Source organism: Eublepharis macularius, chromosome 3, assembly GCF_028583425.1.
Source record: "Eublepharis macularius isolate TG4126 chromosome 3, MPM_Emac_v1.0, whole genome shotgun sequence".
Lineage (NCBI taxonomy): Eukaryota > Metazoa > Chordata > Lepidosauria > Squamata > Eublepharidae > Eublepharis > Eublepharis macularius.
The window spans coordinates 143,668,430-143,684,398 of NC_072792.1; the positions used below are offsets into that span (position 1 = coordinate 143,668,430).

The 15,969-nt window shown below is 44.6% G+C and overlaps 1 protein-coding gene across 1 annotated transcript in view; it reads left to right on the top strand.

Moving 5' to 3' along the window:
• The first annotated feature begins 260 nt into the window (after positions 1-260).
• Positions 261-15,969, top strand: part of ATP1B1 (ATPase Na+/K+ transporting subunit beta 1) — a 41,111-nt gene continuing 25,402 nt past the window's right edge. Inside the window, exons 1-2 of the mRNA XM_054975064.1 lie at positions 261-747; positions 6,714-6,842. Coding sequence (XP_054831039.1) covers positions 648-747; positions 6,714-6,842 — 229 coding nt within the window. The 5' untranslated portion in view covers positions 261-647. The remainder of the gene's footprint in view (positions 748-6,713; positions 6,843-15,969) is intronic.

The following is a 15,969-nucleotide window of genomic DNA, read 5'->3' on the forward strand; positions in this document are numbered from 1 at the left end:
TATTGCTAGGAGTTGAAGGCAGGTGCCTTGACGGGCGGGAGCGAAGCCCCCTTTCGCTGCACGAAGAGCCGAGTTCTTCAGCCTCTTGCCCTTGCAGTCTCCCCCCCACCCCGCCCGGCCTTGTGAAAGCCGCGCCCCCTCCCCTGGCAAGCCGACGGTCTCATTGGCTACCGGCATTTTGGTAGGTGGAGCTCTTTCCTGGAGTTGGGCAATATAGCCGGCATGAGTGGGAGGGGGCCGAGCTAATTTTTCTGCTTGGGCAGAGCCAGGTTGCGTTCTTCCCACCCCCTGGCTTTCCTTTCCCCTACCCCTCCTCCTTTTCTTCCTCTTCTTCTTCACCATCATCATCCTGCCAGCTCCTACGAGCAGTTCCAGTCCGCCTAATGAATTATACATCGAGCCCTACCTATGTGAGGCTCTCCTGGTAAGGATTATTTTCCGCGCACCTTCGTCTAGGTGGGACGCGCAATCGGCGCACAAAGAGAGGCTTTCTCTATCCAGAGGGCGCCTGGAGACGGCGAGCGTCTGGAGGCGGGAATAGCCGGGGACGCTCTGAAGGCTGAGATCTGTCGAGGGGACAGAGGGCTCTTTTTCTCCCGCTGCGTCGCTTCTGCAAAGGCTGCCTGTCCTAGGGCCGATCCTCGCTCATGGCTCACGGGAAAGCAAAGGAAGGGAATGGCAACTGGAAGAAATTTATCTGGAACTCGGAGAAGAAGGAATTTCTAGGGAGGACCGGAGGCAGCTGGTGTAAGTATCTCCTTCTTCTCTGTCTCTGTCATAACCTCCCAAGAGGAGAGCTCCGTTGGATCCGCGCAAGAACGCAGGTCCGCGCGCGTGTGACTGAGGGTGGTGAAGGTCCCGCGGCGTCGAGGCTTCGCCGGGCAAAACGACGCCCGATCACCTGGCTAGCGATAAGAACTTTCAGTCCTGGACAGGCGGTGCGGCGAGCTTTGTGGTTCCGGGCATTAATCTGAATAGTTGCTGCCGGCTCCAATAACTTGCTTGCTGCCCCCCTCCCCCCCTGCCAGGTTTAAAAATACACGTCGAGTCTCCTTGCCAGGTGGAAAATTAAATGTGAGTGGGAAGGCGACCCGTGAAGGGATCTTGTTCCATCCTAGGGGCTTTCCATAGGTGGAGTCGCCTCCACCGGAGACTCCTGTCCCCCCCCCCCCCCGCCCCGCGCCCTTGATATTTGTGACGGGCATGCTGTGCGGTTGGAAACGGATTGAGAGGCACTGGTTGCATTGCTTTGGAGAAAAAGGCTCAGTATTGTTAAGGCTGGCGGCTTCTCTGCGGGGAAAACCGGCGCGTCTGCTCGCTTAGACGACGGCCGCGGGAGGCTCCGGGCTGGCTCGCCGGTCGCGCCTGGCTGCGCGCTCCCCCCCCCCCCCCCCCGGTAGCCTGTTGCCTCTGCGCTAGCGAGGAGCTGCTTGGGCTGCTTCGCGTTTTCCCGCCCGCAAAGGTCGAGCTGAAGGGCATCGGAGTAGTCAAATCCGAGTCGTGACTGCGGCCAGGGCGGAGTGGGTGGGAGAGGGGGAGCCCGGCGTCGCCTCCTCCTCCTCGGCCATGGAGCAGCCACTGCGGCTGCTTGCGTGACGTTCGAGGGAGGGCACCGCGCAGGAAAAAAGGACACGCGTGTTGTCTCCGGAGACGCGGTTGTGTGTATGCGCGAGCCCCCCCTCCCCATTGCCGTTATGTAAAAGGAGTCGCGGGGGTGGTGGGAACGGCGTTTGTTGAGGGTTGCCCCTTCCAAAGGGTTAATAATGCATCATAGCTCAAGGTTAGTCAAGGTGACACCGTCCGAGCAAGAGGTAACGGGAGAGTGTTGGGATCCCCGGGGAAGGCGGGTGGGGTGTGCCACCACAGAAAGCCAGGAGCTGAGGGGGCATCTTTTGTGCGGGCTATTAGAGGCTCGGAGAAGAATTTTGCTCTTTTCCAAATGCACCTTTCTGTATTTGGAGGAGGCCTGAGGGATCTGCCGGAGTAGAAAAGAAAAGGTCAGGTGGGAGAGGAGGGAAGAAGGTTTAGGAATAACAGAGTCCTTGAAGGCTGTCTCCTAGCAACTAAATGCAACTTGAAGGAGACTGAGGCTCAGAGCACAGAAAACCAATTTTCTTATCCCTGCCCTCCCTTCTTCCTCGTTCTGGTCTAGAATCCACACCCCACCCCAGCAGGAGGCCCCAAACCATCACATTCTCCGTCGCACAACCAAAGTCAAATCACTGAGGTACCAACACAGCTCGTTTTGTTTCCTTCCTCCATGTTTGTTCTGGGTCTCCCACTCCAAAAGGTAGACCTTATTCCATACTTGGCAGTTCTTAACAATTTTCAAAAGATGACTTTTTATTAATAATACTGTAGATGCCCGAGTATCTCCTGCCCCTGTCTCAGAAGGTAGCTTTCTTTTGGAAGGGCTCATTTTATGCCAGCAAACAAGAAATGTGCACTTTCCCCCCACTCTTATTTGTAAATGAAGGACAGAGTCTGACCAAAAAAAACCCCATAGGATAGCATGGAAACATGCCTGGGGCCTTCTGCCTTGAATGTGTTAGATATGGCTGCCCTTGAAGGAAAGGGTAGAATGCCCTTGAGCCTCCTCCTACCTCTGTTGGGGTTTTAGCAGTCTTGAGTGTCTCTCTAGATCGCTGCATCAGAAAGCATGCCTCTTATCTGGAACTTTCCATTCCCTTCCAAACTCTTTGTGCTAATTTAGAAACATTTAATGATAAGCAAGGTCAAAGCAGCAAGTGGATCTGTGAAGGGTGGAAATTCATTGTTCTTAACCAACAAAAGTTAATCTGTTTAGTAACAGCTGGTTCATAAACGGTACTTTGGAGTGGGGAAGGAGCAGAAAGGTTGGAGTATATTTTAATGGTTTGAATGTTCGGGTAGGACTTTCTTTAGTGGCTGTCTGGCAGGCACCCTCTTTGGGCTGGATCTACCCAATGCCCTCTTTCAGGTTTCACATCTGGGAGTATTCTGGCTTAGAGCCTTGAATAGAATCTGTATGAAGGGCAGGAATTGCTTTGCCCAACTAATCACTGGTGGATGAGTCCATAGAGTAAGAGTTTTATAACACCACTGGATGTTTCAGAGTTCCACATGGGGGTAAGGTACAAGATCACTTCTTTGGACAAATTACACAGGAATCCAGTAATACCTTAAAAACTAAACTTTTTTTTCTTTAAGGTGCTTTCGGATCCCTGTGTAATATTTGCTACAACAGGCTAACACTGCTACCGCTCTGGAATTACTTTCTTCAGAGACTGTCGGTGCAAGCCGGAACAGTTATTTCAGTGGGTTTAGATTGGCGTTACTCTAACTAGAATTACACTATAGGTACTTTAAACAAGACATCAGACATCTGGTTCCTAGAAAGGCAGTGAATCAATTTCTTTTTTAACAGCTGCCCTAGCTGAGGGTATGATCCATCTTTTAGAAAGCATGTTTGCCTGGTTTTCCTGTTTTTCATTTAGATTCCATGTACTTTCACATTAGAATCTATTCCTTCTATAGTGTAGGAGAGACTGCCTCCCTTGAGGTTGTGGGTGACGGTTAACCCTTTGGGTTACTGCTTGGAATTTTGGTTTAAGCATATAGCACCCTCGCTGTTTAGAGCTCTTTTGATATCTCCCCCTTACAAATCCCACTGCCATCAGCAGGTTCCTCTTTAGCTCATTACAACAGCACCTCCTATGATTGTACTCTGGAAAAAATGTCCAAATCTCTTGGACGTCACTGTATTTGCCTACTGCTGCCTGGTAACCCGAGTGTGTTAACCCTGAGAGTGCTAAAACAGTTGACTGTTTGCAGTGTGTAACCTCCCTTGTGTCTCTCATCTCCTCAGGGGGAAAGAGGTTTTCCTCTTTCACTAGCATGTCTATCCATAGCTAGAACTCCTCTTGGTCTGCCTCGGTACCTTTTGAGTTGCTTCACACAAATACTCATTCTAAATATTACTACAAGATTTAGAACATATTTTGTAGTCTTGCACTTACTATTCAACAACCTCCTCCCCACTGCCAATATTAACATACTTTGTTGATGTGGTCTTATTGCCATAGAGGAAAAAATTGGGCAGGGGGGTATTTTCTCAAAGGCTTCCTGGTAATACCTAGTACAGCCTGTTACTATACAGCCAATCAGGAGAGATAATCCTTGTAAACCAGTAGTAACTGATATAACCAGATTTTGAAGAGTGCGCAGTTCCTTTGGAGCAGCCCTGTCAATAAATAAGTCTGGATTTTTCTCCTTCCCCCTCCCTTAAACAAAACAAATCTTGATCACTTATGTAATTTGTACACTAATCTGATTTCAACTCAGTGTGGCCAGAATGTGCAGTTTTATTCATGCACTATGTAAGATAATCTTTTCCTACTTCTCTTTCGAGAGGCATGTTCTTGGAAGGTCTGAGTGTCATGTCAGAATTAAAACTTACGTATCATTGGAGAAAAACCACTGATGCTATGGAGATCTGCCATGCATGGTGATACACTGAGATGTGGTATAATTCAATGTAATTTCATGCATCCTCATACAAGGTTACGACTCCCAAGAGTAAGCACATTCTCTTGATAGTGCAGGCTGGTTCATGCTGGTGTGAAGATCCTCTATGCAGTGCAGGAGCTTCTGTTCCCCACACTTACATAAATTACTGCAAGTGGCATGGGATCTCCATGCATGGGTACCTTGACAACAAAATCCATCCATCTTCTCTTATGGCAGAAGAATCACATGTAGTGGGCATGCAGGTTTAATCATGCAGACTGTGGATTGTATATGATGCACAAAGAAGCCTGCAGATGAGGTGTACAAGTTCAAGGCTTGTGTTTTGAGCAAGTGCGTGCTTACCTTGAATCCCATTAAGAATACAAGAAAAGCTCTGCAGAATAAGGCCAAATGTCCTTCTAGTCCAGCATTCTAGCACTGGCCAGCTAGATACCCCAAGGAAGCTAAGGACATGAAGACAACAGGCTCCCTCTGTTTTATGTCCATAGCACCTGCTGTTCGGAGGTATATTGTTTCTAGGCTTGGAGGTTCCACATATCTTTGGAGGTAGGCTGTCAACAATATGCTGATGATGCCCAGCTCTAAATTTCCTTATCCAAATCTTCTGGAGATGTAGTAATAATGGTAACATTCGATTTATATACTGTCCCTCAGGACAACTTAATGCCACACTCAGAGCAGTTTACAAAGTGTTATTATCCTCACGACAATCATGCTGTGAGGTGGATGGCGCTGAGAGAGCTCTGAAAGAGCTGTGACTGACTCAAGGTCACCCAGCTGGCTTCAGGTGAAGGAGTGGGGAATTGAACCCGGTTCTGCAGATTAGAGTCCTGTCGCTCTTAAGCACTACACCAAACTGAGGTTCTGAATCACTGCCTGTCCAGTGTAGTTTAATGGCTAAGTGGGAAATAATTAAAACTAAATCCAGGAAAGGCAGAGGCTGGGAAAGCAGAGATCTTGAAGGACAGCGCGTTTCCCACCTCTGATGGAGATCAGCTGACACTTACTGACTTTTTCAAGAATATAGGGGTTATACTGGATGCAACATTATTGCTAAAGAAACAAGTTAATGCAGTTGCAAAAAACCCCTCCTTTCTACTAACAGTCTACTCCAAGATGGCCCCTTACCTTGATTCAGCCACGCTGGCCACCTAGATGCCATGGTAACATCAAGATTAGACTGCTCTGATGCACTTTACATAGGACTCCCCTCAAAGTCAACTCGGAGACTCCAGTTGGTGCAGAATGCTGCAACTGGGTTATTATCAGGAGCTAGGCAGAGCATGCCTATTCTGCAGTGATTTCATTGGCTGCCCATCACTTACCAGGCTCAGTTCAAAGTTTTGCCTATCCTGAACAAAGCCCTTCATGGCCCTAGTCCCTAATATCAATCTACAGGACCACCTCCATCATGACAGCTTCACTTATGTGAGCAAGGCCTTCTGCAGGTACTACCCTGCAAATGGGCAAGATCAAGAACTACATGTACATGTGCATTTGCTGTTGTTGCCCCCATTTTATGGAACGGCCTGTCTGTTGTCAGGAAGGCTCCCACTGTCCTGACATTTTGCGTACTATGCGAAACTGAATTATTCAGGAGGGCATTTTTACATAGGCAATAAAGGCTTTATTATAACAGAACTAATTCAGGAAGAATACTTTGTTAAAGAGAAAGATACTATCCTACTGTGTATAGTATGTACTGTATGTTACTGTATGTATAATCCTGTTATATATTACTTGCATCAGTTAATATAGCATGTTAATACTTATGCTTTGTTTGAGCTTTATCATCTGTTTTTTACTTGGTTTTAATTTCTGCATCCTAATCCTATTACATGACTTACTGGATGTCCCATTCTATTGACCGCATGGATTTACGCTGCGTAATCTGCCTTGTATCAGTGAGAAAGGCAGACTGTAGCTAATGCAAGTACATAAATAATATGTACCATGGTCTTGGATAGAACTAGTTTCCATTAATTAATTTAACTGGTTAGGGAAGTGGTTTTCTGTGTTTACAGTTGCAGACTATGTTTCTGGTCTGCTTTGCCAGTTTTGAGCGGAGAGCACTCCTTGAGTGTAGTATATTTAGCCCTCCTTTTGGTATAAGTCAGTTTCATTTCTGTCTCTGCCTCCTTTATGTTTACAATACCTAATATGGCCTTGTGTTGATGTCTCTCCCCCCCCCCCTCTTGTCACAGTTAAGATCCTCCTCTTCTATGTGATCTTCTACGGCTGCCTGGCAGGTATCTTCATTGGGACCATTCAAGTCATGCTGCTCACAGTCAGTGAATTCGAGCCCAAGTATCAGGACCGAGTAGCACCTCCAGGTAAGAAGGCGGATGGAGAGGCAGCAAGAGTGACATGTTTTGCCTTCAGGGCTCTTGTGGGTTCTAGAGCTGCAGCAGTTAGCCTTGATGGCTTCTTTCAACATTTGTGTGGCCTTTCTTCAAATTTTATAAGGTTAGATTGATCATTTTTGTATTACAAGCTATCTAAAACCTCTGTGTGTTTTGCTTTCATTCTATGCTCTAAGGAGCTCAGAACAACAACTATTGTAAGCGTGAGATAGTTTTGATCAGGGCCAGCCAATGAGCTTCATAGCTTAGTGACGACTTGAGCTTGGACTTTCTACACCCAAAGCCAGTATTCTGGTCCATTGGACTTGGGACCCAAAGATGTATTGTGTCCCATCCTGATGTGAATCACGCTAATGGTAACATCACCACTTTCTTTCTTGTTGCCCTCTAGTGGCCCATGTATTCAAGCAATATCCCTCTCCATCCACTAGGGGTCAGGTGCTTTCTCTGAAGATGACAGTGTTGGCTGGGGAGGTCTAGGAAACAACACACTTGTCCTCTCCTGCTTTGTGTTGTTGTTTCTCTTAAAGAAGAAGAGGAAAGAAGACTTAACAGATGCAAAAGTGGACAAAGACTCCTATGCTTCTAATGGTTCTATAGAAGAAATAGCACAAACGCCATGAAAAACTAACTACATAAGAATAATGAATATGAATGAAACAATGTATATAAATATAACAATAAACAGTTTATGAAAGAAGGCTTGAAGAGTCAATAGTTCATTTCTTAAATCATAAATGTAATGGCTGCCCAAAGAACTCAGAGGCAAAACATCAAACATCCAGCAACAAGGTCACAGGCTATTAAGACCGTCTTATATAAATGTACAATAATTTAGTGCAAATTGCTCAACTACAATCGATATCGGTAAACATAGACATAAAGTGACCAGTGCTTATGAATATAAAGTGACTATGCCTTGAGTTGCAAATCACAATTCAGAATAAACATCTTCATAAGGAAATACCCAGTCCATTCACAAGGGGAAATGTTCCATAGTAAAGGTGTAACTGCAACAGGGGTACTAGTGTTCCTTCCCGTTTCCGTAATTCTTCTGGCAGTTACGACGCTATAAAAATATGTATACATTGTTTAATTTATATTCATTATTTTTACATAGTTAGTTTTTCATGGCATTTGTGCTATTTCTTCTGTGGTTTTTTCCCGTGATTCTCTTTTTCTTTGGTCTAATGGTTCTATAGCAGAGGCACTTGCAGGAAGTGTACCTTTTCTCATCTCAGCATGGCAGGCCGTACCTGTAGGATTGCCAGGTCCCTGTACCTTTCTGCTTGGCGGCGGGGGGGACGGGGACCTGGCATTTACTTTGTGTTGGCAGCAATGTCCTCGTGCGCATGTGCTCTGGCGCCTGTGTGATGATGCCACCACCAGAAGTGACATCATTGCTCCATCCATGGGAGTGCGGGAATGCTCCCACAACTGGCGCAATGATGTCACTTCTGGAAGTAATGTTGCTGCGCCTGTTGGGAGCGTGCACGGGACATGTTCCTGAGGTGCCTGCCGGTAGTGGGCAACCTTCAGGAGTTTGCCACCTCCCACCAATCACTGACGAGTCAGCAGGCAAGATGGCAAACTCCTGGGAGTTTGCCCACCACTTGCGAGCACCTGGGAACCTTATGTACCTTCTAATATTCCTTCTTTTGCACAGCTGTTTATCATGTCCTCCTTTGCATCTGGTCACCATATAAAACAATGTAGAAAGATGGACATATGAAAAAGATACTTTAGACTGGGTGTCAATTAAAGATGGGTCCTGGATCTGAGGATAATGATTGCTGCCATCATCACTATATCATACAGGATTTGTTTACATGAAATGCTTTGGCCATGCAGGCTTCTCTGTCATTTACATGAGCATGGTGCAGAATTTAGAGTGTCAGACTAGCATCTGGGAGGCCCCAGGTTCAAATCCCTACTCTGCCATGGAAGCTTGCTGGGTGACTTTGGGCCAGTTCACAGACTGTCAGCCTAACTTACCTCACAGGGATGTTGTCAGGATAAAATGGAGGCAAGGAGAGTGATGTGAGCTGCTTTGGGTCTCCAGTGGGGAGAAAGCCGGAGTATAAATAAAGTAAATAAATAAATGGTAAAATAGTTGTACTGCCAGGTAAATGATATGATAAGAGTAGGTTGCAGTTGCTATTACAAATGATGAACTAAATATGGTTCATATCCAGAGGCTTTTCATTTTATCATTTGGGAAAATGTTGGCCTTTTTGATAGTGATGTTACCTTCTCAATCCATCATGACATGGAAGGGTGGGTCAGGTTAATGCAGCTCAGGAAAATCTTCAGTGTTTCAAAGGCTGGGCCTTAAGGAGAAGAAGCTGGAAGGAAGGTATGATCCCTCCCACTGCCCTGCCACCTCCCTTATGGAAGGCTAAAGAGCGGGGTGGAGGGAGAAGAGATGCTGCTTTCCATGGGTGCCCCACACCCAGGCTGGCACAGGGCACCACCATGCCCCTGCTCCTCACCAGCTTGAGTGCAGTGTGGCTAGTGACGAAGTGCCAAATAGTGCCTGTTTTCAACCTGCAAGCACAGGTTTGGTTCTACCAGTGAAAAGGAGCATTGTGGTTCTTCTAGCCTGGGCACAGAAGACAAAGCCAGGCACCTCCATCTCGATGCTCTTTCCTGCCAACTGGACTAACAGTGCCATCCTAAGCAAAGTTGTACGTTTCTAATCTCACTAACTAGAGTAGGCATAAAAGGCTATACCTCTGCTGAGGTTGCACCGCAAGTCACATCTCCCTTTTGCATCTTGATGTGGCAGGACAATAGTACGGCTGTTTTGAAGTGGAATGGATTTGTTGGTGTGTATGGAAGGTGTGTGTGTGTGGTTCTTTTGCATTTGTGACTGTCCTCTTAGTGTTTTACTTCAGCAAAAATGTCAGTCTGAAGGCTAATCTGCATTGCATGTGGACAGCCAGGCTGATCTGACAGTATAGTGGCTTGCCTGGTTTGTTCCATCTGGTTTCAGTTGTGTTATAGCTGGTCCCAGTGGCTAGTTGGAGCCAGCACAGTGTATCACAACTGCTTTCTCACACTATAAATAGCCCAAAGGCTGCTTGGTACCAAGGACGGTGGTCATGAGTTGTGTCCGCCTTTGGTCCCTGCAAAACAGCTGAGAATCTTCAAATAGTTTTTAGATGACAATGGTGAAGTGTGGTGCTGTTGGGTGAGTGGACTCCGTTAATGAGATGCAGCCCCTCTGACAGTTTGCTGCATGCAAAGCATGCCTCCTACACACACGTGTCCTATTGAACCCTCCATCTCTGGTTGTCCATGCCTGAAATGAAGGTGATAGTCCAGGACAACCCTTGGAACAAATTCTGGAAACAGTTGAATTCCTGTGCTTCTGTATCGAGAGCTGTATCTAATGGTAGTTGGGGTGGAGGGTTTGAATAGCTCTTGCCACAGCATTGCAGATTTTTTGGGCCTAAGCCCATGGCAATCTATGTATAGGATTCTACCGTTAATTATCTTTGAGTGTATATGGAGAGACTTAGCAGCTTCTAAGTATTGGCAGGGATCTATAAAGACTGGGAATCCTGTATAAAACCAGTATTCTGTTGCACATGAGTATGGCCAAGAAATAGAACCCAGAGTAAGACTATTAAGATGAAAAGATGGGGGGAGGGGCTACAGAAGTAGGTATAGTTTTGCTTTCCAATGAGCAGGGTCACCAGCATCAAGTTTATTCCCCCTACCGTCACCACTGAGCATCTCTGTTTGCTTTTCACATATAAGTGGCTTCCATTTATTCTTAAGTAAAAGTGAAGAGCTATACTTATATTGAGAGGAAAATTGACTCTCAACCTTTCCTTAGAGGACATGGCAGGGTACTGTGTGCATCTCACCACCTCCCAGTGACCTTTGCAATATGCAGAACTTAACTCCACATGCCTATACCACTGGTTATAATAACGAGCATTTTGCTAGAATGTAATATAAACATGAGTGTTAAGATTGCTGATGATGGACTATTTTGCTATTTCCCATTTTAAGAGAAAATGTAGATGTTTCAGTTCTGTGAACTTGAGCTGGGATGTGCAATTTTATGAGATTTCTCTTGCCCTTGTTCATAATCCTTCCAATTCCATTTAAGTTCTCAGTTTTTAAGTGCTTTCTCCACTTTCTCCACTCCAAATTTAAAACTCGAGTTGAGTGGTAGTTATTCCTGACATTGCCAGTAGGGGGCATTTCCAAGTTTGCTGGATATGTAATGATTACTGCAGGTCATCTTACATAATACTTAAATACAAGAGACCAGAAACTTGGGCCTTTTATTCTTTTTGTGACATCAGTAAGCTCTAGATTTCTCTCAGTATAGTTTTTTAGAGGATGACGTACATTGATGGATGTTAGCTTCCCAAAATCATCAGAAGCTTATCTGTCCAACAAAAGGAAGGCTGACTTTGGCATTAGTCCATGAATGACACGTCAAGTAATAGCTGCAGCACCATCTGCTGTAGCATGTTAGCAGTCCTGGAAGTGCTGCATTAAAAAACACTGGTGCCTGTGTTGAGCCATATCATTTGGCTACACATCTTTGAGTCGTGGTGTCACATCCTTTATTCTACTTTTGTCTATCTGACAAAAGGAGTTTTGACTCTTGAAAGCCTCTACCCGGGAAATCTTACTGGTCTTCAAAGTGCTGTTAGACTGGAATCTGTAACAAAACACACAAGCAGTCAAATAAGAGGAAATGCAGTGGCCATGAGCCAAGGAAGGCTCTAATTTAAACCTTGCCCACGTCAGGAGCTCACTATGTGATCTTCCCAGGCTGCTGTACTTTAAAGGCAGTTGTGTGGCATGATGTACATCCAGGCAACAAGCCATGGGAGGCATCTAAAACTACATTCTGAGCAGTTTTGGAGCCTCAGACCTGAGCCATAATCAGGCCTTTGTTTCTGATAGGACAATAGAACACAAGTGCAGCCCTGCTGGATTGGACCAGTGGTCAATCTAGTCCAACATCCTCTCTCACAGTGGCCAAATATGTGCCCTGAAGGGCTGACAAACAGGGCACAGGACATCTATAACTTATGGCAATAAAAGTATGCATGAGTCTAATTTCTGCTGCGAGTTATACTGTCTGGAAAGGGTTTTGGAAATGTCCATGATATTGTAGAGTGTGCACTTGTATATCTGCTTCACGACACGCTTTGCAGCAACAAGCAGCCTTGAAAATGAGTGCACACACATACACATCCGATAAACCAGAGTATATGTAGTGTGCATGGTCATTCTATGTTGTGTGTTATCTAGACAGCCAGTATTGTAAATATCCCCAAAATTTCAGCTGTGGCCATTGTCTTTATCATGTGATGAAGGTACAATTAATGCATGCATCAGCTTTGGAGATTTTTTTTAAAAACTCCAGCAGAGAGGATAAATATATTATTATACAAAATGGCACTATAATTAAGGTGCCATTTTAGCTAGTACCTATTTTCTGACCTGGTTCAAATACATTTCTGTTCACATAAAAGCTGCTGAAAAATACTTTGTATGTTTGTTGTCCTGTGTGACATTTTATGTGGCATTTGAACCATGCATAGGGTGTCTAGCCTTGACAGGTGCCTGATTACGGCAGGCAAATTCTCAGAATGTATGTGTCTTCCTACTGATCACCAGCTGATTGGCCGGAGGAGTCAGGCCAGGGAAATGGGTGCATGTGTGATCGTCTCCCCAGCTAATGATGCCACTTCTGGCATGCCATGGAAGAGGATGACATTGGAAGTGATGTCATCAGCCAGTAGGCATGTTTTCGGTAAGTTCTTGCCACCTCCTCACCCTCCAGTCTAGGTGTAACTATTGGTGACAACGATCACTTGGTTGGTGTGGAGAAATAATGGAGCCAAATCACATGTGGCTACACCCTGATGGCTGCAGCGTCTCCCCAACAGGTAGAATCCCCACCCCCACCCCAGTGTCTTTCTTATTTAGGGCAATTATCTTCTATTTTGTTTAACTTAATTATTAAGCCAGCTCCAAATCTGCACAATTCAGGGCTGATTTGCCTACTAAAAGATTCCTGCATGATAGGTGGTGAGAAGTTGTAGGAAATCCATGTATAGATTGGATATCTATAGTGATTGGACTTTGATTTTTTTTATTGCATGAACCCACAGACAGGTACGAGTAAATGACCTGCATTTTTGCTGCACATTCCTTAATGTTTCCTACCATCTAAGGTTATGTTATTGTTTACACAAGAAAAGGACTTGCCACTCATCGTAACCTTGGAAATCTACTTCCTCAGAAAGTTTGTTGGACTACATGGTTCCTGGCCTTATAGTTTGTAATAAATACTGTTGTTGTTCCAGAAGGCATTCCAATGTGTAATTTACTAATCTCATTTGATGCTTCCAGTTTAATGGCATGGTGCAGACATAACAGCAAGCCATAGTTTGCTGCTACATGAACTAGCCTTGGGGGATCCTTGGACTTCAGCACTCTCTTCTGCTCTCATGTGCAGCCAGTTAATGAATGACTTCTGGTGTTGTGACAAATCATAGCTTGTTGTATTTGAACAGCAAAAATGTGGTTATTCCCTGCAAGCCAGGATTCCAAACTTTGATGTAGACCTGGTATTCAAGGAAACACAAACTGAAATTTGGCAATTTGGATTTAATGCTAAACTGTGGTTTACCTTGGAAGTGGAAGTATCTAATTAGAAGGGAGGAGTGAGTATGCAAGTATGAGCATCCCCTGACTTGTTCATGTATGGGCATCTCCCCCCCCCCGCCGCCACTACCTTCTATGTTTTTAAGAAGTGATTCATAATTTTTATGTGATTTACAGAGCAGTCCTAAGCAGAGTTACTCCAGTCTAAGCCCGTTGAAATCAATAGACTTAGACTGGAGTAATTCTACTTAGGATTGCATTGTTAATGTCAGAAAAATGAGATTTTAAGTAAATTGCATTTGTCACATACAGTGTGTGCATAAATTCCTCACAAATTCTTACTAAAGTGCCCTCAATAGTAGAGTTTGCAGTGTATGAAGTATCCGTCAGTTTCTCAAGTTAGAACAAGTAAGAGGCCAGAATCTGTTCAGTATCTATTACTAACTTTTTCCTGAAATCCAAGGATATTCCATCTTTATGAGCTCTTACTCAAACAGCTTTTAATGACACCGGAAGAAAAGGTTGCATATGAATCATGGGTCTTTGCATTAAATCCATGTTATTGTAAGTGCAAGGTCTGTGGCTCTAATGTAATCAGCAGCTTTTTCCATCTTTATTCTGCAACTCCATCTTGGAAGGCAAGCTGTATCCTCTCAGTTTGCTGTAGGCATCATGGTGTTAATCCCTTTCTTGTTAACTGCAGAATTGTACAACTCTCTGTGTCTAAAAACAATTTGTGCTCCTTTAATTAGCTCCTTGCAGTGCTCTTGGCTTAAACTTGAGGAAACTGTTCTGCTGAGGGTCCAATATAGATTTTCTAGCAGTTTGATGGATTATTTGAGCATGAAACTTGTATTTCTGAAATTCTGTAGGATGGAGGCACTGTCAAAAATTGTAACTAAGGTTAGCTGCAAACATTTACAACACTTGTAAATGTTTTTGTGGGAGGTGGCAGTATATTGGCCTGTAGTCCTGCAGGTGAGAGCAAGCATGGTGTACGGGTTAGTAGAGTGTTGGACTAGGATCTAGGAGATCTGGGTTTGAATCTCCACTTTCTGGGTGACTTTTGACCAGTCACAGACTTTCTTCACTCCTCCACTTTTTCAGTGTTTAAAGCTTTTATCACAAAACCTTTTTTTTTTTGCTGGTGTGCCTACTACTGCAAATGTGGGTCTATTTTCATGGTAATGTGAGCATTGGCTAATTTCAGTCTTTAGCTGTAAAGTTCCATTGCATTAAAAAAAAAACCCTCACGTCCTCCCCCCTCCCCTGCATTGTTCACATAAGTGAGAAGAATGTGTCATCCTACAACCCAAGGCATTGCTTCCTCCTCTTAAAGGATGACCACCTTGTTACTAGGGAAGTGTTAATCACATGCAAGGGGCTGGTTTGAGTGACACTTATAGTCAGATGGGGCTCTGTTTGCAAATAAATAAGGGAGTTCATATTTTAAAACAATTAGGAAGAGAGAAGTGGTTGGTCTGAATCCCAGACTTGCCTGCATAGGGCCTCTAATCCTGGCTTCCCTAATCCCGAGAGCTACGGCTTGTGTATACAAAACCAATCATTCCATTAGTTATTGGTACTAATGATTAAGCTGGTGAGTGAGACAGACCATTCAGGATAATGTAGGGAAGAAGCTGGTGACATGTACAGAGAGCCAATTGCCACTGATACTATTTCGCCAATGAGTTTATGAAGGCACATCATAACTGGCTTTTCTTTATTGTCTCGGGTGGTATATAAACTGTAGTAACCATTTCCAAGGATATCAGGTGGGTAACAAATAACTCCTGTCTGACTTCTATAACTTTGCCAAGAACTGAGTCTTGCTTGCATTATATCCTTCTAGTGGTATTTAATAGTGATATTTGTGTGCATTTGTGGCCCCTGGCATCAGGGTAGATCATGTACTATGTAGATGTACTGTTATTGGCAATTGGTAAGCTTGTCATTTATGCATGTTTCTAGATTTTAATATCAGCAGATACTGGTATATACTGGAGATACAAGCACAGCTGTGACTTCAAAAATTGACTCATGTACCACCATAACGATGCAGGGGGCTTTTTAAAATGCTGTTGATCTAAAACCAGGGTTTTGCTATAAATGGCCATGTTTACAAGGCTCAGTATTAAAGCCTTGGTGATTTCTTTACATGTTAGATGTAGACTTTGGTTTGGGTAAAGGCAGGGCTTTTTTTCAGCTGGAACGCAGTGGGTGCCAGAACCTCTTGAAAATGGTCACATGGCTGGTGGCCCCGCCCCTGATCTCCAGACAGAGGGGAGTTTAGATTGCCCTCTGTCTGGAGATCAGAGGGCAGGGCCACCAACCATTTGACCATTATCTCCGAGGGCAACCCACTGAGTTCCACCACCTCTTTTCTCAGAAAAAAAGCCATGGGTAAAGGTAATCGTACTGTGTGATTTACTTAAATGTATCAAGACTA